Here is a 26689-nt window from a genome sequence, read left to right as displayed (position 1 = left end):
TCTGCCGAGTCCCCAGCTCTCAAGTGGCAGCTGCACACAGTGAGATTAAGGGCTTCTGCCAAAGTCAACAGATGAGCTGGTCTGAACTGGCTCTCTGTGTGTTCTGATTGTAAATTGTGCTGGTGATGATTAGAGAACTCTAACACAGGATGTCGACTCTTAAAACTGTCCAGAGAAAATAATTTTTATTTTTTTTTTTAAGTTCAGGAAATTTTTTTAAACTTCTTTTGTGGCTTGGTACATAGTGTTGTGTCTATAACTTTCAGATGATTCAAACATGAATGCACACAAATTAAGTAACTATATTATTAAAAAAATCCACTGTTACTTGCTCACAGCAAGATCCTTCATTTGGGGACGTTTATGTATCAGTGTTGCTGCTGAATGCAATTCTCTGACTAGAACACTCCAGTAGTCCTGTGCTTCTACCACCTGCCAGTGGAAGATACCCCTAAAATTCAGACTATCAAGTATTTTTGTTGTAAGGCTATCACTTTAGGACATTGTCATACCTTAAAAGGGCTAAACCGTCTTGCTCTTTTTCTGGAGCATAGCTACATTACAAACTTTAACATAAACTTTCAACCCCAGAGGCCATTGTAAAACTATCAATATGAAGGCACCAGTCACTGGGGTCTGATTACATTTAGTTCTGCGTTTTAATTACATATGGATTCTATTAACTGAACCTTTTGCCTTATAGGCAACATTTTAATCAAATTACTATAATTTTCAAATATGTTACAATAGTCTGACAAGTTAAAAGTTCACATACCTAGAATATTGAGTATCAAAAAATTTTTGGATAGAAAAGGAAGTATTCTTTACAAAATAGCAAGTGTGTTGTTGGATTACTGTAACTGGTTTTGAACACCTTGCCCTAAGTTACATAATGTGATTTATAATATTGGTTTCATGTTATTATTTTTTTATTGGTACTATATAATAAGCAAATAATTTAAACGACATGATTTATACTGTTTGGTTACAACTACTACTTGTGTAAGCAATACCACATGACACGGTGAGCATTTGCACTAGGATACCCACATTCCTTGGCGAGGCAGTAAGGTTGGCAAGTGACGCCCAATTGCTTAAAATCAGGTAAGAAATGCAAATATTTCAGTAAAAAAATAGTTTCTGGAAGACATTACTGCTTTGTGGATTCAGCCTGATAGAGATTTCACGCTAAGTAAATACTACAAATACAATTTTCTATTTTCACCTATACTGATATTTCCACACTTCCATGTCCATTTTCCACTCAGTAGTTGGGAAATTCTCCTTCTGAGTCTGTCTGATTTTTCTGTACTTACTATCACTTTAAGAATATTCATATGTTTCACAGTAAATAAACCACATACTGGTAATTGACAGTACTGAGCAAAAGTTAAAATTATCTGAATTCCCTCCCAAACTATTTCCAAGAAAACACTGCAAGACAGAGGGTAACAATAAAAATAACAAGTCTGATTCTTTTTTGTAAGGCAAATTAAGAACTAGTGTGTCCAAATCTTTCACAAAACCAGTTCAATTCCAAATCTTTCAAAAAATCTTTTCAGTTCAACTGTGCATCAGGATAGCATGAAGTAGTGGAAAAGCCAAGCAGAGTTTTCGTCCAGGACCTATCTGCTTCTTGAAACATCTGGGAAGAATTCCCCCAGCTACATCAGTCATTCCATGTCCTAACACAAGAGATATGGCTCCAGCCCATGAAAGACGCTCTCTGACATTTAACACGACACCGATGAAGTGAGCGCCTTTCTCCTATGCAGCTAGTGAAAAGGCAAATACGTTTTTTTTTTTATTTCTCTCCAGTTCTGTCCTCATATTTCTAATGTTCGAGATTGCATCCCTGTTAGATGCAGGTCTCGGCCTTGAAACACAGATGGAACTGGTGACAAGGAAACAAAGGGTATGGGGGAAAGACATGTAAAACCACTGCCCTGACCAGCCTGGCTAAGTAGGAAGAAACTGCCAGTGGTGTAGTTAACTGATAAGTTTACATTTTAAATATTTCTTTTCTCTCTGGCCCCCATGAATGAGATTCAAGCAGATCATGAGAACTGAGAGCTGACTGCTTTGAATAGGAAGAAAAGCATACACTTTGCTTAATGCAGTTCTTCAACACAAAAATATGAAAGCATATGTCAATTACTAGCATCTCAACAATAAATATAGATTTTTCATGCATAAGATCATTCTACTTGCCTCTCTCACCTTATCAAAACCTACAATTTCTATATTTTTGGTACTTTAAGTGATATCGTTAGCCATTTTCAGACAAAGGACAGACACAGCCACAACCGTGGGGGAAAAAAAAGTAAGGATGATGCAAAGCCACATAAAGCAACGAGTGATTTCATTTTCAACCTCAGCTAGGAGAAGCATCCAAAATCAACAGTTGTTTTTGTGGTTAGTGAGAGAACTCTGCTGCTCTTACTGACCTTCGCTACGCCCCTCTCACCCATCTGAAACTCACCTTCTCCCCCCTTCAGTTAAAGTTATTCTTTTGGGTTCCCAAATTTCCATTTCTCCAGTGTACACAAAGCCTTTCTCTCTCATTGTCTTTATAAATGACTGTATTTTCCCCTTCAGTTCCTACTCTCTATTGACTCTGAAGTGAAAGCAGAAAAAGAAAGGAATATCACCAGATCAGCTGCACATTAAGAATCAGAGGAACACCTGACTTCTTTTGTCTGCAAAAACTGATACCAGAATATTTTAAATTCTTAAAATTCTGACAGCAGTACTAACATCAGGCACAAAATCTCAGGGCTGAAAGCTCCAAAGACACTTCCTGGAGAAATTTTATAATGAATTGAAGTCTGTCAGTTCCTTATATGTGTCAGGTCATACTGGAAAATACAGTGTCACTGCATCCACTCCCTACAACACTGTGCTTGTAGCAACAAACTCTTTGGCAGTACAGACAGACACCATGGATTCATGTGCTTGCCATGTGCCTAATATGATGCCACATGTTTCCCCACAGCACCCGCAAAGTAATTGCTTGTGACTATACTACTGCACAGTACAGCACTTAAAAGCTCTCAGTTCAAAGCCTACTTATTACTGCAACTCTGAATGAAAGTGCAAGTATAGTAATAAACTAATGTATCTGAAGAAGAAGTAAAATGGATCAAAGCACAGAATCCAGTACTGTTAAAGTAACTGGCAAGTGTTCATTTAATAGGAAACCATGAAGCACATCACAGTTTGTGATGTTTCTATTACTAGATGTTGCTGAACAAGAAATAGGCAGGAAAAAAGAAATACAAGAACATTTTAGCTGGTATCTTCTCTGCTTGCATACAGATCATGTGTACTGTTAGTTACTACCCGTGAAGTACTTCCACTAAAAACACCTTCTAAGCACATTAAGCTTTCCTAAGGAAAATTGCAAGAAGGCATAAAGAAAGAGATGTGTAAAGGGAAAGAATACAGTTTCTTAAATTTCATGGAGAAAATGGCAGTGCCGGTCCAGTACTGACCTTCAGTGCTCAGTGAAAATAATTCTCCTTCTTATTTCATGCTAGAGGTTGACTGCTGGCTTCTCTGCTCCTCCTCTGGTAACCTAGATCCTTATAGCCAAGACTGCGTATGGCCACATCAATGACATCTTGTTAGCTGAACTCTTATTATTATTAGCTCTACCAATTACAGATATGACCCTTAATGTGGGCATGCAGCAAGTTATGGAGGACAGAATTGTGACTGTGGTACTTGCACTTCAGAAAAAGTAGATTTTTTTTAAAACAAGGAAATGTACAGAAGTGAAATTGTTATGGTTGCAAAGAAAGACTATTACAAAATGTTAATGGTTTGATAACAGAAATAGAAGAAAAAGACATTTAGAAATGTAATGGAAACTTCAGAAGCATTTGGTAAAGAAAAAAAAAACAACAACAAAACCAGGAGAAATTAGAAAGAAAAAAGAACAACAAACCAAAACAGAAAAGAAATACAGGAATAGAGAACAATAGGAAAAAAAAAAAAGGAAGGTTTAGGTAGAAAACCAATAATTTGCATTTCAGCCATACTGAATTTTAAAGAGACTCAAGAATGAAAAATGCACAGGGCCTTTCTCTGCACAGAGGAAGAACCATCAGAGACAAGTACGACAGACAGATAGCTGGACACTAATGAAGAGTACAGAGACATTCTGCTATTGACTCCCCTTCACCCCACATAATAATTCTCTTCTCTGTTTGCAGTGTTTCCAGTATTCATCTCATCTCTGTCCATCATAATCATATCCCTTCCTGTTCCTCTCTGTTGGCATTAGCATGAGCACACATAGCAACCTCAGAATCTAAACACTATTGATGAGAAGGAAAATGGTTGGACTAGAAGCAGACGAGGATGGAGACGTCAATTCAGAGTCTTAGATAAAAGACAAGGAGTCAGAATCACTTGATGTTGCCTTATGGCATCAATTTTCTTTTTACAATTATCAGCAAAACCCACAGCAACAGAAAAGGAAAAAAGTGGTGTGAGTAGAAAGAAAGGCGACATAGTTAGCAAATTTCAGTACAAAAAGGTCAGTTAGGAAAGCAATACCTTCTGAACGCGGAAAAGATCTATACTGATGAACGTCCCAAACTTGGATGCAATGGACAGTTGGGAGGACAAGAACCTTATGCATATATGCATATAAGCATACAAGACATCAAGAGCCAGCCACATACAGTGAGATAAAACCCAATCTTACAAGGTCCACACATGGTATACACCTGAAAGACACTTCAAAAATGTGTTTCAGTACTGAGCAATAAGTTACTGTTCTAGGAACACAAGCATACATCGTATGAAGACCTGCAATTAATACAGTCCAGGTGCCGTGTTTGTCTCCTACGTGAAATGTTTTGCCTGAAATGTTACTAGAACCGGATATGTGATTGAACACAGTGGATTGCAACAAACAAAGTGTGTACAATTCTGAAACCAAATAGATGCTCAAGAAAAGTCATTATTCCCTTTCATTTAAAATAATAAAGAAAAAAAAACTGTTCTACTTTTTTAATACAGATAGAATCTTAGTGCAAAACTTATTCCTCAAAATCAGAACGGAACAGTATCGGATGAAACTTTAAAATGTAAGTAAGTCATTTGGAAAGCTGTGATGCCTGAAGTTACCAAAAGTTATGCTTGATACAACTTCTGCTCATATTAGGGGCAAGCTTTACAAAAAACCCAAATACTACAAAATATACCATAAACACTCATATGTTTTTCATGGAAACTTGAGAATCTACCGTTCTGAATTTTTTGCCTTTACGTTAAAATTTTAAAACACTTTCTATTAAGGCTTATGCTTAGGTTCAAATTAAACTGCATCTAAAGGAAGAACTATTCGTCTCCCCAGAGGGTTGTACAGAAGGGCCAACTAAATCCTACTACAATGCAAAAAAGTATCATCTTTACACTCATACTGTAGACAAATGCAAATTACTTAAAAAGCACTGCATTTAATCACAGGCATTGGAGAACAAGCTGTTGGTTTTCATTGTAACATATCAAGCCACTGCAGAGCCCTTCATAGACAGGACTAGCATTATCTTTGCTAAAAGCTCTCTCAATCCAAGTGAAAGCAAACCTCACTGCAGCAAGTTTGGCAGACTTCCCAATCCTTTAGTACACAAGTGGTCATCTTGATTTAAACAACAAAAACAATCATAACAGGCAAAGGAGCAACCCAATTACACTGGGCACAGGCTCACCAGGACACATGTAAACCTACTAAAAACAAAAAGGAAGCCTGGCTGGAGTAGAAAAGAAGCAATTTCAGTGAAGGAATTTCATTTAGTTTCTTAGAAAGGATGTGCAGTCACAAATAAAACAAAGCTTTCATTCAACAATTACCATCTCAAGATCTTAAAACTGAAATTCAGCACCAATTAATGTATTTTCTATTTGTGCTAATTTCCCATTGTGCTAATCCAATTTAGAAACAGGATAAGAAATTAATGTAATTCTGTTGGAAACAACCAAAGCCACAGCCACAGCCTTTGAATATACATTTGCCAATGTGTTTATGTCGTTTGCATTAGTGATGGCTCTCTTCTTACAGATTTTCTGTTTCAAAAAGACAGACAAACAATTCGCATTTTATTTATGGTCCTTTGCTTCACAAGAATAAAAGAAGACAAAGGACAAAGGAGAGGAGAACAAAAAAACCCTCCAAACTCCAAAGCTTTCTCCTTTATCCTATGCAGAAAAGTAAAGAAAGAGGGAAAAGAAATACATCAAGTGTATGCAAGTTGCACAGCTTACACAGTCTCATTCTGGACATACTTGGCTACATATTTATGACAGTTTATGTGTCCGGCCTCCTGCCTATGTGACACAAGTACGTCTGCATTCAGTAATCCCCCTAGAGAGAGATCTCAGATCTGAAGAATCGCCTTATTAGCCTTAGACAAGTCCAAGTATCTTTGTGGGCAACAACATTTTAGACAAAAAATGATTTCTGAGATTGGATTTTAATGTTGAAACTTTAGTGAGAAGTATTATTCATAACCACAATTGTCTAAAAAAAAATAAAAATCATGTCTCCTAATAAACATTTTCTTTACATGTACAGTTAATAACATTCTGGTTTAACATGGTGCTGTATCTTTACATGGTTAAATTCTTCTGGTTCTACTGTTTACTGTACTGCCAAAGGCAAAGAAATCACAACATATACTTCTCCAGCAACAGCAGCAATGAACAGGTCCTTGTAGAAGATACAATAGTAAAATTAATCCTTGTGTTAACATTTACCACCCCCTTTCTCCTCTAAAAAAGTCTCAGACGGTTTCTGTTGACGCTAGTTTTACTGTTCTATTATGTTTATAATGAAATATAATTGTATTTCCCTACAGAAACTACGCAGTATGAAGGGAGATGGTGGCTACGACACCGCATCCAAATGACAAAAATTACTTGAAAAGCAGACTTACCAATTGCACGCTCTCACTTTCATGAAGACAAGCTGTTTGGAGCTTGGACTTTAGGGCTGCAGTGTGAAGCTGATGAGATGCTGTTTCTCTCACTAACATGTCAATTCTGGAACTTGCAAGTTGGTAGACATCCATAAAACTTTTAATCATGCCCTTTAAAAAGTAAAATAAATTATCAGTTCCAAGCAGGCTATATTTAAATGCCAAATAGCATACATCCAAATTCATTACAGAAGACCTAACTTCTATTAATCAGAGAAATCAAACAAAGGTTGGATTTCAGTCTCAGGACTTAAACACTAAAAAGGTCTAACATGTGATTTTTTATTCCTTCTAAATTCTTAAGTATTAATAGCACTGAAGAAAAGCAAATTATTGTGCACCCTAATTAGAAGGTGTTTTGATGAGCTGTTTTCAAACATCCAGTACAGCACTGAGCAGCTGATACCACTTTTTTGTTGTATTTAAATGCAAAACTCAGTGCAAGTTCAATTTCTGTTTACAAAGAATCGCTACACAGTTTCAGGTAAATGTTCATACTTTCAAAATGAGTCGAGTTACTAATCCTCCCACTCCACGTTAAAAAAAAAAATTAATTTGGCAGAAACAAAAGATACACCATAAACCTAGAGATCTCTGAAAGTAAATAATCTGATTACAATATAGCTGGGAAAATATAATTGTTTTCATGTATATAGCGGAAGAATGTCCCAACCGTGTAATATTGATCAGACCGATAATAAAGTTAGCAGCACAAGAGAGTACAAATGATTTGGCAGCACTGGCAACTTTGTATCTACCCTAAATAGTATAACACTGTTGAGATTATTGGTCTTCTATACAAGTGGTTAATCACATTTTGTAAGTTACAGTTTTCCCTTCTGAAATGACCTGTAGTGAGTTTCTACTGTAAGAACATACTACAGATAATATGAAATTGGCCTTTTGAATGTAAGTCTGTGGTATAGGCAAAAATAAACTTACTATCAGAAACAGGCATTCACAAAGACTTTTATTGCTTTCTTTTCTTTGTTCTCAAACACACTACTGCTTTTCAGAATAAAAGTTAACATAGCTGAAACCAAACAAGTTATTTCATTGTCAAATGTGCAAATTGACACCATTGCATCTTTTCTCATCAGAAGGAATATCCAAAATGTTTTACATGCTATGGTGCTAGTCCTAAACGTGTATTCACATAGCTCTCTTAAGTCTGCCACTGTCAGCTCTGATCCTGCTTTTAAAATTTTTCATCCACATTCAACGTGACTGAAATGCTGCAGCTCTTCACAAACAATACCAAGCAAGAACGTGGATATATCTCACACCCCATATAAAACTGCCTGAGAGTCTTCATATGGCAACTGCCCACATGTTAAAAATTAGACATATGTTGAAATACGTCTATGGACTGGGCCTGTGACTCATAAACAAGGATTATACCAATGCGTCATAACAAGCTGTGTCTCAAATCTCACAGAAAAAAACCTTATGTGTTCCTTTGATTACTTCCCACATGATATTTAACGGTATCACTGAACTCGAATGCACAGGGACGATTCCTTACCTTCTTCCTTTTACCTCTGGCTACCACAAAGCTAGTGAAGCCACTAACCTATACAGCTTCATCCTGCATCTCCAGAGTCACTCTAAGTCCATGCAGTTACCTGAAACAGCAGTTTCCAATTCCTTGCTGCTCAATTCAGCTATTCCATTTGCTTTCTTTTTTAATGAGTTAAAAAATTTTCAATCTAAGAAAAATGTATTCATTGACAAGCTTTCATAGTCTGACATGGCAAATATGTTTTCTAAGACATCTAGATTTTTTTTGTAGTCCAGAAGGAAGCAATTTCTCAGCTACTAACGATTCATTACCGAGGCAGAAAATAGCATTTATGCACCCATTGGTACACACTCTTTCCAGCATATCCTAACTCCCTAGCAAAGAGTCAGGGTCGGTTTAGATTTCTCTCATTCAGGACCAGGTTAGGGAAAACAATATTTTTTGGTCTTCCAGTGGGTGACATGGAATCCTTGATAATGAGTGTGCCAAACTCATTTATTTTATTTTAATTTATTTTAAATGCCATCTGGAGGAAGCCGATTACTTCAGGTTTTCAGATGTGCCATTGGAAGGCATTCATTTACACAGGATTTTACGTAACTCATGTCAGTCACAGATTGAGTCACAGATCTCTTTTCCACAATACAAAAGTTCCACATATTAGAAAGCTTGATACACAGGAAATGGGCATAGAACCTGGTCACTTGCATGTTATAAGATCTGTCACATAATGATTAAATGTATCTCTAAAGGAGTTCAGAACTTTAATTTAGATCCTGATTTGCTCATTACAGATACAAATATATCTGCAGCTCTGGAAACTGTTCCATGATCAACAGTCTGTTGACACAATTTCAGAGAAGGCACATCTAGTTCTGCAGAATTTTTTTCCTCTCCTGCTAATAAGGAGTATTTTCTTTTGTTTTTAAGTACACATAGCAATAAGATTCTTCAGCAACCCTCCTGATACATTTTTATAGCATAAAATTTGTCATTCATACACATTTGCAGGATCTGCATTTAAGCGAGCACTTCTGATTTTGATGTGTTGATAATACTGTGACATGGAAACTGGGAAGAGAACATAAAACAATTAAAATCTGTCTTCTGTTACAAATAAAAATGTTTTAGAAATACACACCAGAAAACGACTTCTGTTCAGAAAGGCCGGATGTAATGATCCCCGAACATTATAGGAACCTATATTGCAACTCAGGGTGCTTTAAGACTTAAAGCCTTTCCAGACAGATGAGTACTATAGGAAAGTTAGTGGGGAGAAGACTTAACCAAGAAGGCCTCAGCAATAGTAGGGCTGAAGAATACTAATTTTAAACACTACTGGTTCTAGGTGTCCCTACTTGAGCAGCAGGCTTGGACAGATGACCTCCAGAGGTCCCTTCCAACCTCAACCAGTCTGTAATTCAGTGAATACAAAGTCTTCCTAAGGATGGAACATGATGAAAGTTAAAAATTATTGAAATTTACATAGGACTGTCAATTTTAAGAGCAGAGATTGTAACGAATTACTCTCTGCATTAATCAAAGAAAAAGAATTAATCAGACAGCTGAATGGTTTTTTCATTGACCTCTTCCCTTTTATTCCATACAATGCCTTATTTTAGAAAGGATTTCACTATTATCTGAAGTTCTACATCATGTGCTGCTGATATGGCAGAAGCAAATTATAATGGTAGGAGTGTTTTCAATGTCAAAAGCACCTTCAGTGTGAGAGGAGACCCTTGCTCCAACACAAAGTCAAGACAAAGGCAGCTTCATGAAAACAGATGCATGACTTTCCCGATAATTGGCTACAACTCAAAGGATAAATATACATTCATAAGGTTGGCCTAGAGAAAGGATGCTTTTAGCTGAAGGTGCTGGACTAGGTGCAAAATTTGCAAGAGTGCTCAAGTCCCATTTTCAATATAACTTTCAGTGGACAAGTTATTTTAAGCCTAAGTACTTTTAAGGATCTTTTTTTACAGTTATTTATACATTTACAACAGTATCCCCATCTAGAAAATCCCTATGAGCACTTTAACTATCTTTGAATTCAAAGCAAATCAGAAAATTCTGTAAAATTAAGATAAGTGCCATTCACATGATAAAGGAATAAAGTGTTTCAGATTTCAGATCCTTATTTGTTTAAAAAAATGGGACTCTGAAGATTCTGAGCATTGCACATCTGACCATTTTGCCTGCCTGCCCAGCTTGTAAAAACAAGGCCAGAAGACAGGAGCATTGCAAAACCATGTATGTGCATAGCCATCTACCAATGCTCCCATAGCCTGAATATACATAGATAAGCACTTAAATAGATAAAAAAGAACATATATAAAATTGAACAAAAATTAAACATATTTTGTTTTAAGTGAAATTAACAGATGAGGTTTATTTCAAAGCAGCCATAAGGAAGAAGGTCCTTATGACCTGTTCAAAGATGTCTCATCTTTAATACAAGGGTACGCATAAAAATTTCTGGCCTAAGCTACGAATTGGTGATGCTGAGAAACCTGAGTTGAAAATAAAAATGAGACAAACTAATTTGATGCTGTTTATAAACTACAAACCATGTCAACTGCAGAGAAGACGAGCAAAACTTAAGCTGTGCTTTCTTTCTCCAGATTAATCTTAAAAGGACTTAGAACATTTAACATTAAATTCCTCCAGAGGACATGTAAAAACAATCTTTTCTAATATTCCCTCTGTGTACTTCTGAATAACCAATCACTTTCTTGTTCTGTACACCATTTCTAGAACCAGTAATTTTAAGGTGTTCAGTGCTGTAGATGCTTTAAAACAGCTTTTGCATGTATTACTGGCTATAAATTTAAAGACTGGGAGACTCCATTCTTCAGGAGTGCTTTATTTAAAGTGAAAAATGACTAATACTGACAAATCACATAACAGTCTTTAATGAATATGAAACATAAAAAGAAAATAAACCTTTTTAAAAATGAATTTATAGAATTCAAAGGTTACTCAAACTTCACCTGTTCTCAATTCAGTTATAGTAAAAACATATGACAAGAAATATACAGCTCAGTATATGCAAATTAGCAGAAGACCTCTCATTGAAGTTTTAATGCATTTATTATACATTACAAAAATGGCATTTTTAATTCCAAATTAAAACACTGTAGATGTTGTCTCCCTTGCCCTCAGTGCATGGCTAATGAGAACAAACACAGTTCAAAATAATTTTTATTTCAATTATGAATTGCAAGTAATTGTGAGTGGAAGTTTCCATTTAAAATTTTAGACTATTCTGAAGTTACAAATAAAATACCAAGTGACTAAGAATCAGTTTCTTTATTTTTATCATAGAATCATAGAATCTTCATGGTTGGAAAGGACTTTGAGATCATCGAGACCAACCATACACACAGCCAAAAAAACCAAACCAAAACAAAAAAAACCCAAAAAACCCAAAAAACCCACAAACAAACAACCTACAATCTCTGCCAGTAGAGCATGCCCTGAAGTGCCACATCTAGATGTTTCTTAAACACCTCTAGGGATGGTGACTCAACCACCTCCCTGGGCAGGCTGTTCCAGTGCCTGACCACTCTTTCAGTAAAGTAATTCTTCCTAAAATCTAATCTAAACCTCCCCTGCCGCAACTTGACCATTTCCTCTCGTCCTGTCATTATTCACCTGGGAGAAGAGGCCAACACCCACCTCTCTCCAACCTCCTTTCAGGTAGTTGTAGAGGGCAATGAGGTCTCCCCTCAGCCTCCTCTTCTCCAAGCTAAACATGCCCAGCTCCCTCAGCCTCTCCTCATGTGACCTGGTCTCCAGACCCCTCCCCAGCCTGGTAGCTCTCCTCTGGACACGCTCCAGCACTTCAGTGTCCCTCTTGTGCAGAGGGGCCCAGAACTGAACACAGTACTCGAGGTGAGGCCTCACCAGTGCCGAGTACAGAGGCACCATCACTTCCCTGCTCCTGCTGGCCACGCTGTTCCTGAGACAAGCCAGAATGCTCCTGGCCTTCTTGGCCACCTGGGCACACTGCTGGCTCATGTTAAGCTGGCCGTCCACCAGCACCCCCAGGTCCTTTTCTGCCGGGCAGCTTTCCAGCCACTCTTCCCCAAGCCTGTAGCGTTGCTTGGGGTTGTTGTGACCGAAATGCAGGACCCGGCACTTGGCCTTACTAAACCTGATACAGTTGGCCTTGGCCCATCGATCCAGCCTGTCCAGGTCCCTGTGTAGAGCCTTCCTACCCTCAAGCAGATCAACACTCCCACCTAGTTTGGTGTCATCTGCAAACTTACTGAGGGTGCACTCAATCCCCTCATCCAGATCATTGATAAAGATATTAAACAAAACTGGCCCCAAAACTGAGCCCTGAGGGACACCACTGGTGACCGACCGCCAAGAGGATTTTACCCCATTAATCACAACTCTCTGGGCACGGCCATCCAGCCAGTTTTTAACCTAGCAAAGAGTACACTTGTCTATGCCATGATTCACCAGCTTGTCCAGGAGAATGCTGTGGGGGACGGTGTCAAAGGCCTTACCAAAGTCCAGACAGACAACGTCCACAGCCTTCCCCACATGCAGAAGGCAGGTCACATGGTCATAGAAAGAGATCAGGTTGGTTAGGCAGGACCTTCCTTTCCTAAACCCATGCTGGCTGGCCCTGATCCCTTGGCTGCCCTGCACTTGCCGTGAGAGCTCACTCAAGATGATCCTCTCCATGATCTTTCCTGGTACCGAGGTCAAGCTGACAGGCCTGTAGTTTCCCGGATCCTCCTTCCGACCCTTTTTGTAGATGGGCATCACATTAGCCACCCTCCAGTCATCTGGTACCTCCCCTGTTGACAAAGATTGTTGCTAAATGATGGAGCGAGGCTTGGTGAGCTCTCCCGCCAGCTCCCTGAGTACTCTTGGGTGAATCCCATCCAGCTCCATAGACTTACGTGTGTCTAGGTGCAGAAGCAGATCATTGACTACTTCCTCCTGGATTATGGGTGGGTTGTTCTGCTCTCCATCCTTATCTGCCAGCTCAGGAGGCTGAACACCCTGGGGATAGCTGGCCTGACTATTGAAGACAGAGGCAAAGAAGGCATTAAGTATCTCAGCCTTCTCCTCGTCCTTGGTTGCAACTTCCCTCCCCCTACATCCAATAAGGGATAGAGATTCTCCCTGGCTCTCTTTTTGTTGATGTATTTATAAAAGCTTTTTTTGTTGTCCTTAATGTTAGTGGCCAAGTTGAGCTCCAGCTGGGCTTTTGCCTTCCTAATTTTCTCTCTGTATAACCTAACAAGTTATACATGCTATACCATGTTATGTCCATGTTATACCATTAACTCAGGATCTCATTGGGCCTGCTGTTATCATAGAACTGTATCTCCTGTTTAGAAGGAACAAACCTAAAGGAAGGAGACCTTATGCGAAATGATGCTTATTAAAAGGTATCAAACAGACTAACACCCTGACAATACAAGCATTGAGTTTGTAACATCAAATACAGCAGCCAGAATAACAAGACCATCCACATCACACAAAGTGCTTAAAAAAAAAGGTATAAAAAATGTCAAAATTAACATTTGACTGTTAGGTTCTCCCTTCAGGAAATTCTTCAACTAAAAAGAATGTTAGCAGGTAGTAAATTTACCTAAGGGCAACATATACAAAAAGATGAAAAAGAACAAGAGAAGGAATAATGAATGGACTTCAGAAGAATGAAATATTAACTCTGGTATAACAAAGTGCTTAGATGAGAATCTGAAAAGAATGGGAATTTCATTTATGGTACAGAATTTGGCTGAAGTGCAGCTCAGGCAAAAGCAACTGGTGTGAAAACAAAACTCCACAGAGTGGAGTTCTGAATGTAGAATGCCTGTCATTACTGCCTTGCTTCAAACTGACGTAAATAAGATTAGTTAAAACGAATCCAGAAAACAAAACATACATCAATTAGTTTTTGTTTTCAGAAGCAAGATTTCAGGACACTTATTATAGATTTAAGAGAGCTATATTTGGGGAAGAAAGCATTAAAATTCATTTCCCCCATACACTTTAGCATTTGAAAATCCATTCTGGCTGCCTTGACCCATTGTCCAAAATGTCTAGTGGCAACATCAGTGGAGGATGTAAATACAGCAGCTTCTCAGGCATCAGAAAAAGCCCTCAAGGGAAACAGCATTCAGCAAAATTGCACTTTTGCAGCTGTTTGGCACTTCTTTAATGATCTATTCTCCTTGTATCTCATTTCGACACTAAACTTTTTGTTGTGTTCCATTCAAGCGTGGCACGCACAATTTAAATGTGCCAAAAAGCAGGTCTGTTCTGTTACAACTTTTTTTTTTTTTTCAACCGAAAGCTGACTCAGTGCCACACACGGGGCCTAACTCTATCCCCTTCGCTTCAATAACAATTACTTTACCCTGTAGGTCTCAGAGGATAGCCCAAGGGAATGAAGCTCTAAATAAAAGGCTAGATTCTCTGCAAGAGGTAATGACATGACTTCCTACAAGAAAATTGAAAAGGGAGCATTGAAATTGACAGAGACTGAAGGGAAAGTGCTTCTACTGGAAACCACAGTGGATGGGCATGACAACAATTGCCATGAAAATTATTACTAAGTGTAAGAGTTTCAAAAATAACATTGATCTTCTAGAAACTGATAAATTAAGACCAATGTGTTTGTTGTTATGATCAGGTAGAAAGCATTCTGTGAATTTTGTAGCAAAGGAGCTACCTGCAGCCTTGACTACTCCGATCTGTATCTGGATGATGTTGCTTTTGGTCTATTGGAGTGACATTTATTGGATGTACAAAAACAGAAGTATAGAATTCTGTTTTCACAACTAAGTTAATGGAAGTAAAATCAATTTTAAAAAGCATATTCTTTCTTATTTTTAAGGGACTCGTACATATGGATAGGATATCCTGTATAAGCAAACCAATTTTTATAAACAAATGTTACCTGAACACAAAGTCTTAACTGTCTGAAATCTAAAGGATTAATTATCGGTGTATGTGTATTAGAACAATTTAAGGGAGGGAGACAAGCAGACATTAATCCAATCAATAATCAAGTTACTAAGTAGAAAAATCTGAAGTGACTTCACATGGAAGGTAAATGTGAGATCTGAAAAACTCTTTTCTTCTGAAATGCTGTCCACAAACTATCCAACATAAGTAACTAACTCGACTATTTGCAAACGTAGTGGAAATAATGAGTTTACTGAAAATTAAAATAAAGATTTTTTCATTTGTTTTAAAGAGTGCTCTATTAACCAAGACCAATTTAAATTACTTTCAGTAAAGAAATATGCTTTACAAACAAATAGATGCTACTGAGACTTCTATGAATCTTTTTACAAACTTGGGAAAAAATACCAATTTAGTTTTAACCAGTGCAGAAAAAGTCTGTCACTGACTCCAACAGAAGAAAATGATCACCCCACAAAATCTGTGTTCAGTAAAGAAATTTCCTTAAATATTTTGAGTAGAGCTATGAAGCGATAAGGATTATTCCTTTCTGGCCATAAGAAGCAGCTTTTCAATTTTAGATTAAAACATTTTCAAACTGAATTAGATAAAATATTTTACATATGCTTAGAAGGGGGAAATGTGTCCACTTCATATTTTCCATGCAAAAAGATGAAGACAATCTGTGCTGTAGTTGTCATTTATTAGGAGAGACAAAGGTCCCTTCTGGCAGGTTTAGTTGATATGACAACTGCGATTATGTGGCTCATACATAAACAATCATTACTGAGTCCTAATCTTCATATCAGATTTTAGGTGAATGCTCAAGTCTAATGGAGCCCAGGGGCTAGAAAACTGCACAAAGTTTTGTCATATAGTTACTACATTTCCTTTGCTTTTCTTATGAAGTGCTCATGGTCGCACTACATTTTAATTCAACATAAATATTTCATCCTACATAAAGCAATATTTTATAGTTTTGTAAGGAAACTCTAAAGTATACCTGTTAGGTTGCATAGCAAACTAATTTTTTCATTTTGGCTTCTCACCAAAACGTCAGTTATGTGCCCAAATTCATGATGCCAGCAGACGAAAGAGCACCAGTCAGTCTCTATAGAGAAAGTAATGACATAGAAAATCTGAACTGCATTCCTCAGGGAAACGGACACACCCTTAATCTAATGACCACTGCCACATACAGGATGGACAGGTGTTCTCCCTTCATTCTGCCTAAACTCAGATGTTAGTGAGATAACTAGTTTGCTTCATACATTCTTGAACTTTAAAAAAAAATTGTATTTTAAAAAAAGGAACATACAAGCGGTTAGACTTTCAAACAAACTTGCTTTCAAGACCTGATTTATGCTGTGAAAACGCTTTATTAGAAATTCCACGGACAACAGCTCTTGTTCCAAAATCTGAAGAGTCAAAGGAAATTTAAAGAACACAGTACACCTACTACTGACCTTCACAATGAGCATACACATCAGCATCCCTATTTCCAAAGCAAAAGTTGGAGAATATTTGCAACATCTGCCAAAAGCGGTACTGACACCGAGCTTCACAATTTGCTATCCTCAAGCTTAGTGTGAAATAAAGAAAATACCTTCCTCCCAAATTTTGCTTTTAACCATCATAATCTGAGGAAGAAGAACGAATAAAATGATCCCTGTCATCTCTGAATATCTAATTCTACTAACAATGGATGTACAGCTGAAGAAAACACTTATTGGGAAAAACTGATTCTGTTTGTCCGTCCTCTTGGCATTTGTCATATAGATGACAGGTTTGCTCAACTCAGAAAGGTATAAATCCCAAACAACACATGCTAAAAACTGGTGCATGAGCGAGACTCCACTGTACTGAACCCTGGGCCTCTTCTGTGCATGAGGTCAACAAGCTAAGTGAGAAAGCTTAGGGAAGAGCAAAGAGAAGAAGAAACTAACTTTTCTGTTGGCAGAGCTCTGGCTGTCCTCATTTAGACCAACAATTCAAGATGTGTTGTTACCTGATGGGCTTTTTCAGATAGTAATTTGGAAGACACTGATTTTCTGCTTTGTGTTCAGGAAATACACCAAGTGTCTTTTCATTAAGTGGAATATAGCAACACTGAAAGGAGAAAACTAAGGAGGACAGGCACTGGTGAGATGAGTTTGCTCATGAGACCCCACCTGGAGTGCTGCGTCCAGCTCTGGAGTCGTCAGCACAGGAAGGACATGGACCTGTTGGAATGGGTCCAGAGGAGGGCCATGAAGATGATCAGATGAGCACCTCTCCTATGAAGACAGGTGGAGAGAGCTGGTGTTGTTCATCTTAAAGAAAAGGCTCTGGGGAGGCGTTACAGCAGCCTTCCAGTACCTAAAGGGGGCCTACAGGAGAGATGGGGATAGGATGAGGGGTAATGGTTTTAAACTGAAAGAGGGTAGATTTAGATTAGATATTGGGAAGAAATTCTTTACTGTGAGGGTGGTGAGACACTGGAACAGGTTGCCCAGGGAGGCTGTGGATGCCCCATCCCTCGATGTGTTCAAGGCCAGGCTGGATGGGGCTTTAAGGAGCCTGGTCCAGTGGGAGGTGTCCCTGCCCATGGCAGGGGAGTTAGAACAGATGATCTTTAAGGTTGCTTCCAACACAAACCATTCTATGATTCTGTGGCTCTATTCTTCAATAACAGGATTGGCAGTAAAATACCCCATATCATAGGGCATCATAACTAGATTGAGAAAGCCCTTTCTAGTCTTTCTTTTTTACCAGATTTGGTAATGACTGCACGTACCATAACATCATGTTCTTGAGTTCTTCCACCACTTTAATGGTGGATCACCAAAAGCGGCTGGTTGTTACTCAAGGATTCCAGGCTACCCTAACTTATAAACACCCTAGAGGACAGCATTTTCTAAACTACCTCTGATGTTAGTTGGTCACTACTTCCTTATCCATTTTTCAGAGCTGTACCACTACTTCCAGTTAGGTTGTTTATGAGCAACTGTTGCTATGAATGCTGGTAACAGAGAAATCACTTCCACAGCTTACCAAATCTAGATGATTTCTACTGTTTTTCACCTGCTTGTAGGTTGGAAATGAGGAAAGTAACCTGAAAAAAACCAACTACTGATGGAGTCGCAGAGAATGAGAGGTGATTACGACAGACAATGCCAAAGCATGACTAGTATAAAGAAGGTAAACTGGGAATATTTATTAACATTAATGTATTGAGATTAAATGAAGTAGCAGAAACCATTTTCAAAACAAACACAGAAAACAGTTTTACAGAAAGTGTAGAGTTAAGCTGCAAAAGTCCCTTCCACAAGCCATGTGAATGCTTAGCTTTACATGGGTTCATAAAGCAATGGTACAATAAATGGCTGTTGAATAAAAAAAATAAGGACTTTCTTTCAGGAGGTGCTTTAACTAAAATGGTGGAGGCTGGGAGAAATCCTGGAGACATTTTAGCCCTGTTTCTTATACTCCTTTTCTTTTTCCTGTCCAACCTGTTTTTAAGCAGGGACAAACAGATTTACGGCTATTATATGTATCCTCTAGGCGTTAAATGTTTACTCGGTCCCACAGTCTATTTCTTAAAGGAGTAAAATTTACAGCAAGTCTATGGAATAACTGCAGAACAAATCAAGCATCTAGGACGACAAGGTACAGATGAACATCACATTCTGATGTGTAGGAGGCTCTCTGCTCAAAACCTAGTGTTGCGGTTTTTGCAAGCATTTTTAAACATTTCAGAATTTCAACTTATAATCTTTAGCTTGCACCATATTAAAGTAATTTATAAAAAAAAGTTATTCCTTTGAGAATGGAAAACTGGATGGAGAGAAACTCTGGCACTATATGCAGTAGCAACGGCTTGATGCTTTGCTCTCTAATCTCTCTCTAAGATCAGGAAGAGGGGCACTTAAAAGTGGGTGCTGGTATTGGAAAAGAACACACAATCTGCCTTTTAACAGAGAGAAGTCATAACTAAAATATAGTTTTCAGGCATTAAATGGGCATTGCAAGTTTGCCCCACAGCTGGAATGGGTGACTGTTTCCTCCTGATGCTTACTTCAGAACTGCACTTTTGTCAAAAAAGATCATGATGAGGAAGCAATCCAAAGGAATCTAAGTATAAGTTCTACCAAGGTTCAGGGAGGATAAACAAATGGTTGTCTTTCCATGGATACTATCTTTTTAAAAGCCATGAAAGACTCAATCCTTTGCAGGTAAACTGGCCAACATGCAGGCTGTGCGGCCCTATTATTCAGGTTTACAAAACAGTTCTACATTCACCCTCTTTGCATTACTTTAGCATCCTTCAGCCCTCACCATTTTCTCACCACCACCTAATTTCTTACCACCTTTTGCTTCTAACAGGAAGAGACCATAATGAGGGAAGAGACCATAATGAAGGGAGAGTTAAAGAAGATTAAAATGAAATTCTGTACTGCAATGGACAAGTATTCGTTAAAAATGAATGCCCTATTTCAAGTGTATTTGTCCTGGAACACCTACAGCAATAGACCTTATCAATCCTAAGAATTTATGCTTTTCACAGTCCAATCTAAGTGTTGGAACTTGTGACCTTAGGGTTCCAGTAGCACATATCTCTAGACCATCAATCAATTCAGTAACTGAAAAATCAAGACAACAGCTTCAAAGTAGCTCATTATGATTCCTGCAAGATAACAATGTAAAAAAAGAAATTTGTAGGTAACAATATATGTGAATTTATAAACTGCAATTTACACCCTTGCCCCCCCCAAAAAAACCCAAACCCAAAAGGAATTCATCACAAATTGGTAGAATTTGGTAAAAAAAACAGGTTAAGTTTTAATCCTTTCAAAACTCATCCTCTTTGAATTTCACTTCAGTGGTATACCATTTGGGATGCTATCCCAGTCTATTTCTTCAATATAGGACAACTGTGGAATTAACAGAACAGCCTGGGTTTTTATGCCTAGTTTTATATTCTGAAAGGTTCACTGTGTTTTTCTTAATCCTTAAGTTGCATATTCATCGCTGTATTTTTGTCTAACTGCTGTCACTTATATTGTCATGCAGAAGGGCAAATCAGGGTCAGTTTATGTAAGCGGCATCAATCTGAAAAACTTCATCAGTCTTTATTTCAAGGCATTATGCAAAGAAAGCTGACATTAAGGGAGCCTTAACTGACAGCAAATGAAATCAATCAGCAAATCACTAAGCCATAATAAACTCGCTCAAGTTGTAGATAACCCTTCCTTTTCCAGGTCTTTAACTACAAGGCCCACCAAATGCAGTATGTGGGCAGAAATGTCTCCCTTGATTCCATTACAAAATTCTTGCACTAATATAGTGCATTATTTAATAACATTTTCTTGCTCCGTAAGCTATTGATAAAAATAACAGATAGAGATATATGTTATGATAATGGAATACTAAGCAGTTAAGTGAAAAAAGACTAAACGAAAGATTCAGCCTTTGAAGAAGTTTCTTTTTTCAGTTTAAATGTAATTAAGAACAGAAAATAGTTTGATTCTGTTTCTGCTACTATGATTTTTGTGTAATAAAGTCTACTGCCTTATTTACTCCTATTGCTTAGACTCACTTGCTCAGCATTTCTTCTTAGTTTTTGAAATTAAAAGAACCAGTACAAAAAAAGTAAGACCCCAGAGAAGTTCTAGTATTACATGGTATTCACTTCATGAGTTCTTTTTATAACCCACATGATTATCAACAGTTTAAGAGCTATGCTTTTGAATGGGCTTATCTGTGTTACAACAGTACACGCTGCAGACAATATCAAACAATACAGTCACCTCCAAGCTATGCAGTGTTTATCTGGTAAAAATTACTCCTTTTCTGAAGATACTGAGCAAAGATAATCTGAAAGATAGGATTTCTGAAGTAAGAAAAATTGCCTAACAAAGAAGGTGCTGTAAAAACGTATTTGTTATTTTTTGCTATTGAACAATGCTTTACTTTTGTAGTTAAAAGCATTTAGGAGTCTGCCCTTATTCACTGAAGCAGCTCTGGGTACATATTGAGATCACCACATCTCTAGAGTAATTTTTCTCATAAAATTATAGTGACTAGAAGTCAATAAAGATACTTCCTGTTGGGTCCTTATACTATAAGATGCAGCAACCTGGTAACCAGCTGGAAAAAAAAAACCATCCCAGGATTACAAGTAGAAGAATCTACTTGTAGACAAATAAGCTTGGTGAATTAAGATTGTATTTTCCACAGTTCTTGTAGAGGTTTCTTGCATATAAGTACATATCATACATAAGAGATTACCCACATGCAACAGATATAAACATATGAAAAAGTCTAAGTGGACAAAGGCAAATAGTTACATGATTGCTTGACAGGGTCAAGAACGAAAATTCTCCATTAAGAAAGGTTACTGAAAGGTTAAATGATTATATACTAACTTTGGCATGCAAGATAATCAGCAGCAGATCTTAACTGAAAAGATTTTACAAAACTTTTTTTCTTTTTTTATATGAAACAAAACTTCCATAATGCATTTCATAAGCATTTCATAATGCTTATGAAAAAGCCTGGACAAGAGTTAGTAGTTTCACAGGCACACAGAGACAGCTTTCAGTAATTGATTAATTGGTGATTAGAGATACTGACTTTGATAATTACGGTCCCATAGTGTCAAAGACTTAACAGGGTTTGGGTGCAATCAGTGTACCAGCTAACTACAAAGCCTTCAGAGAAGTGTTCAGAGAAGGAATATAGTCTCTATTCCTTTATTAGAATGAAGAAAGGCAAGGGAAGAAACAAAAAAGTGAAAGCGTGGCTAAGAAAGCAAGGGAAAGAGGCTAATGTTAAGGAGCAGGGAAATGAGGAAAGGAGAGAGAGCAATAAAAAACCCATAGCGGACAGGGAGTAAAAGACTGCTAAAAGAAATGCTGTGAGGAGAGAAAGCCGGGAACACATTTAACCCACAGAAAGGAGAAGGGGTGTGAAATTCAAATTATAAAAGGCAAATTTCCAACATCGCTGGCATTTTGAAGATGCCTCACTTTTCATGTTTTAAATTGTGTTTTGCTAACGTACATCGATGTTATGTTTTAAAGGAATTATAGTTAAAATAAATTACGCTAAAATAGCTTCTAAACATTTATCATCATGATGCAACCTATCTAGAGACATGACTCCAGATACCAGCTGAACACATTCAAGAAGATTAAATCAGAGTACTTCATGTTACTTCTCTTCAATCTAGTTATTCAGATTTTACTTAGTTGTCAATTATTGTTTCTTAAGCGATGCACCAACTTTATTTTTTGACAAACTGAAGTTTGCAAAAGGTCAGGGTTGCAAGAGATGTCATCCCACTCTTAGGAGTTTAAAACAGTTACTTGCACTCAAGGTGCAAGTGCAAAGTATCATTATATTAATAAAGAACCATTTCTCTCTTCAAACAGTGTATGGGCTGGCAGGCTTGTGGTCTGTCTGGAAGCAGCACATTTTCACACTAGGTAGGAAATTAGTCCTTTTGGAGAGGAGAAGAAAAGAAGGGGAGGACAGCCCAGGCGCTGTTGATAGCAACCGTTGAACTCCTGGAAAACGAAGTCCCAGTTTTACCCACACGAAACAGCAGTCCTATTCCAGAGGAGGCAACATTCTGGCCTCTGTAATGAAATGGATAGTTCCTTCTGTGGGTGAAATGGTGGAAATAAAAGGAAAACACTAGAATTGTGTGCATATAAATGCACTGACTTCAAGACTCTCTTGAAAAGGTTTCTCCTTTCTGAAGTAGTAAGAGAAAAAACCACAATTATTTGTTATTTTAACAGCCACGTCATTAAAAAAATAAAGAAATAGTCTCTAAAACAGAAGTTCAAGATTTAAAATACTAATAATTCAGTTTTCAAGCAGCTACTCCACAATTAATTCATCCCATTAGGTCCTCATACCAGAAGTGATTTATGTTTGAAAGACTTGCCCTACGCCGAGGATAAAATCTGATGACAGAATTACAATGTTACCTTTGAAATCACTTGCTTCCTCAATTTGGTAAGAACTTTTTTATTCAGAAGTAAACATGGGAATGAGAAAGTGTTCATTATTTTGAGAAAAATTATCAGCAGAATTATGTATATCTTTTACCTTCTAATCTATCAAGCATAAATCTAAAATTAATGAACAAGTGAAAATAAATACAAATTAAGAAGCTCCTAACAATTTAAACTACATTTATGTTTGCCCAATTAATTAGAAAAAGTGGACCTACAACACAATCAGATAATGCATGACTAAATCATACATGAATACATAATTTACATAAAATAAATGCTAAGAACCTGCTCCTTCATAAATTTATAATGATTATATGCTAACACTGAAGATATGTCAGTACTTGTCTATAGTACTACCACACTACAAGCCTTTATGTTATTACTGCACTTTTTGTTTCAAATTACCCCAAAACACCTGAAAAACGCAAAGAAGTACATATAAATCCCATGTGGACTTTCTAAACCTGCGTGAACAGATGGACACATGCTGGAGACAGAGACAGAAGGAGAGAAGACAGAGGGAGAACAAGATGCAGGGGTGGGGGTGGAGGGAGAGGCAGAGGGAGAGATCCAGAGGCAGAGGGACAGTGGGGACAGAAAGAGAGAGAGAGAGGTGAGACAGAGCCAGAGTGGGAAAGACAGGCACAGGGAGGAGAGAGGGAAAGAGACTGAGAGAGAGACCGAGGCAGAGCAGCAGGCAGAGATGTACCGAGGGAAAGCATGAGCGTGAGTAGAGCAGGGAGGAGGAGAGCCAAAGCAGCAGAGAGTGACTGGGCATGCGGCAGCGGGCAGCTGAGAGCAGGTGTGCTGTGGGGAGCGCGCACACAGGGCACAGGGAGAGACAGCGTGCAGCACAGAACGAGAGCATGTAGCAGAGAGACAGACAAAAATGACGAGGGAGGGAGACAGACAAGGCAAAGTGAAAACTTATCCGTTTCAAACACACCCGGAAGGGAGAAAGCACACCACGAGTGTATAGTATCTTTTAAAATTAAGGGAGAGCTTAGTAATGAAAAATACAGATTTACCTACTCAAGTCCTTGGTTATAATAAACTAAAATTTTCTTAATATGCAAGGGATTTCCAACAGTCAGGTCAATCTTACATCTCAGGTGAAGGGTAGCACACAAAGAAATGTTTTCTCCTGAGACCTATAAATACCAACAAATACAGACACATGTATGTGCACCCCTTTTACACCAGAAGCCTGCCTATAGTCTCATCTTCACACCTGTTTTCTCATACACCACATAAATGCGCTAAGTATACACATCCTGATTAAAGTCACTCACAAAACTTGCCCATTTGCATTCTCTAATTCATATAAATCCTGTAAAGCAGCAACACAAACAAATTCATCTGTGAATATCGGTTCTCTTCCAAACCAACATCCAGAAGACACATCATACTCTTTAGGAACCAGATATTAGAGGAGGAAGAAGCCCACGATGCCAAATACTGACCAAAAGCAACCACCACAAATTAACAGGGCCAATTAATAAAATATGCAAACACAGACCCTGAAGACAGAGTTCAAAGTAGTTCCCATGACACGGAAAATGACTGCACTTTCCCTAATTGCACATCTGCAGGCAGCTACCTGTATCAGTGGCTGTCTGATCACACAGCCATATGCATGTTTTTCGGACGCACAGCGGATGTGATTCTGACAACCACAGTTGTTGTTGCCATTGTTTTTCACTGACAATGCCTGAATAAATCTGTTACTTCTGTGTACTAGAACATCTGGGACATCCTCCATAAAGACAATGCACCTCTACTTTGTTTAAGCAGCTCCTGTGCCTCCTGTAAAACCAACCTGCAACAGTAGATACAGAGCATAACCCAGGCACACAGAGCAAAGCCACTGATTTGTACGTTCCCTGTTTGGGAATCAGGCACTTGTACCTCAAGTATACATTACGTATACTATTGCTATTGCAAAAGTAGTCTGAGGTACTTACATCTGCTTCAAGAAGATTCTTTCATACCAGTTCTTACCCTTCTGCGTCTACATCTCCAAATAGAAGAAATTTATTGCAAGAATATACCAATGCTTAATTATTTATACATGAACATTTAAACCTTATTTGGGGACTTTATGCATTGTTTGTTAATTATGTATTTGATGTAAAAGTACTTGAGACAATTCAGAATTAATCTCCTGAATGACCACTTGTTCTCTAAGCCAAAAACCTCCTTCAGAAGAGAGAGTTAAGTGAACATTATCCTCTTCCTAAAAGTGTAGCACAATTCAATTTTGTATTTTATAAAGAGTTGATAACCCTTACCAATTAATTTAAATAGTCATCTGCCAAGGAAGACTACTAGAATTAGGAATCCCATGTTATTTCAGTTGCTCTTTTTCACCCTATACTCTGTATTCATTAAAGACTTCACATACGGTTCCACTTCTTGCCTTCAGTGGTAACATTCGTGCATGGCCAGAACATCACACCTTAAATCCTGTTCTCATGTATTTCAGATGCTTGAAAATAACACTATATTTTCCACTTCCAAATTTAACTAAGTAACAAACAGTACAACCTTGTGATATAACATCCTTCACAGCAATTAAATACCAGGTGAGAGTATTTCTAAGCTATAGCCATCATATAATTTTACTCTTCGAGATATTGCACTTTTTCACTACTTATCCATTTCAAGTGACATTTTCAAACTATTATAGTAATTCTTGTTACAGTTTCCAAGAATTTAACAAATGCCTACAAATTAAGTCATACTTTCGCTACTTGCATGGGGCTTTAGAAGGCAATGCACGGACATTCTTGTTGAATAACTTACATTTCAATCTATTATGTAATTTTGCAATTCAAGAGCCATTACATAAAGTGCACACGTTAGAGAAGATACACAGAACTTTGCATCCCAAGTATTTCATTTCATTATCTATCTATTACTAGAGTGTATAACAAATTCTTTAAAAGATGCATACCACTTCCTATACAGCTTAACAATTATTTCATTTGGGAATGACAGGGGTTTTATTTGTATGTTTGCTTGATCAGTCCTGTAAGCCTTCATGGTATTTGGAATGTTGGATCCATTTGTTAGAAAAAAACCACTTCTGGTTTTACAAGATAATTAATTAAGTATGCCACAAAAAAACAAATCTCTGATAGCTTAGTTCATAGTCAAGCAACTTAGGTTCATTATGCCAATCTTCTTTCCACTTGTCTCCTATAAAGAAAGCATATTTTCCCCAA

The 26689-nt window shown here is 37.7% G+C and overlaps 1 protein-coding gene across 3 annotated transcripts in view; it reads right to left on the bottom strand.

Moving 5' to 3' along the window:
* The window catches only part of CCDC171 (coiled-coil domain containing 171), a 154810-nt gene that overhangs the window by 18400 nt on the left and 109721 nt on the right, over nt 1-26689 (bottom strand). For all 3 annotated transcript variants that reach the window (XM_074570479.1, XM_074570480.1, XM_074570482.1), the window contains one exon: nt 6948-7100. In XM_074570479.1, the coding sequence (XP_074426580.1) occupies nt 6948-7100 (153 nt within the window). The remainder of the gene's footprint in view (nt 1-6947; nt 7101-26689) is intronic.

The sequence above is a fragment of the Larus michahellis genome, chromosome Z (assembly GCF_964199755.1).
Source record: "Larus michahellis chromosome Z, bLarMic1.1, whole genome shotgun sequence".
Classification (NCBI taxonomy): domain Eukaryota; kingdom Metazoa; phylum Chordata; class Aves; order Charadriiformes; family Laridae; genus Larus; species Larus michahellis.
The sequence above is the reverse complement of the archived record's forward strand: the minus strand, read 5'-3'. Positions and strand labels throughout refer to the sequence as shown.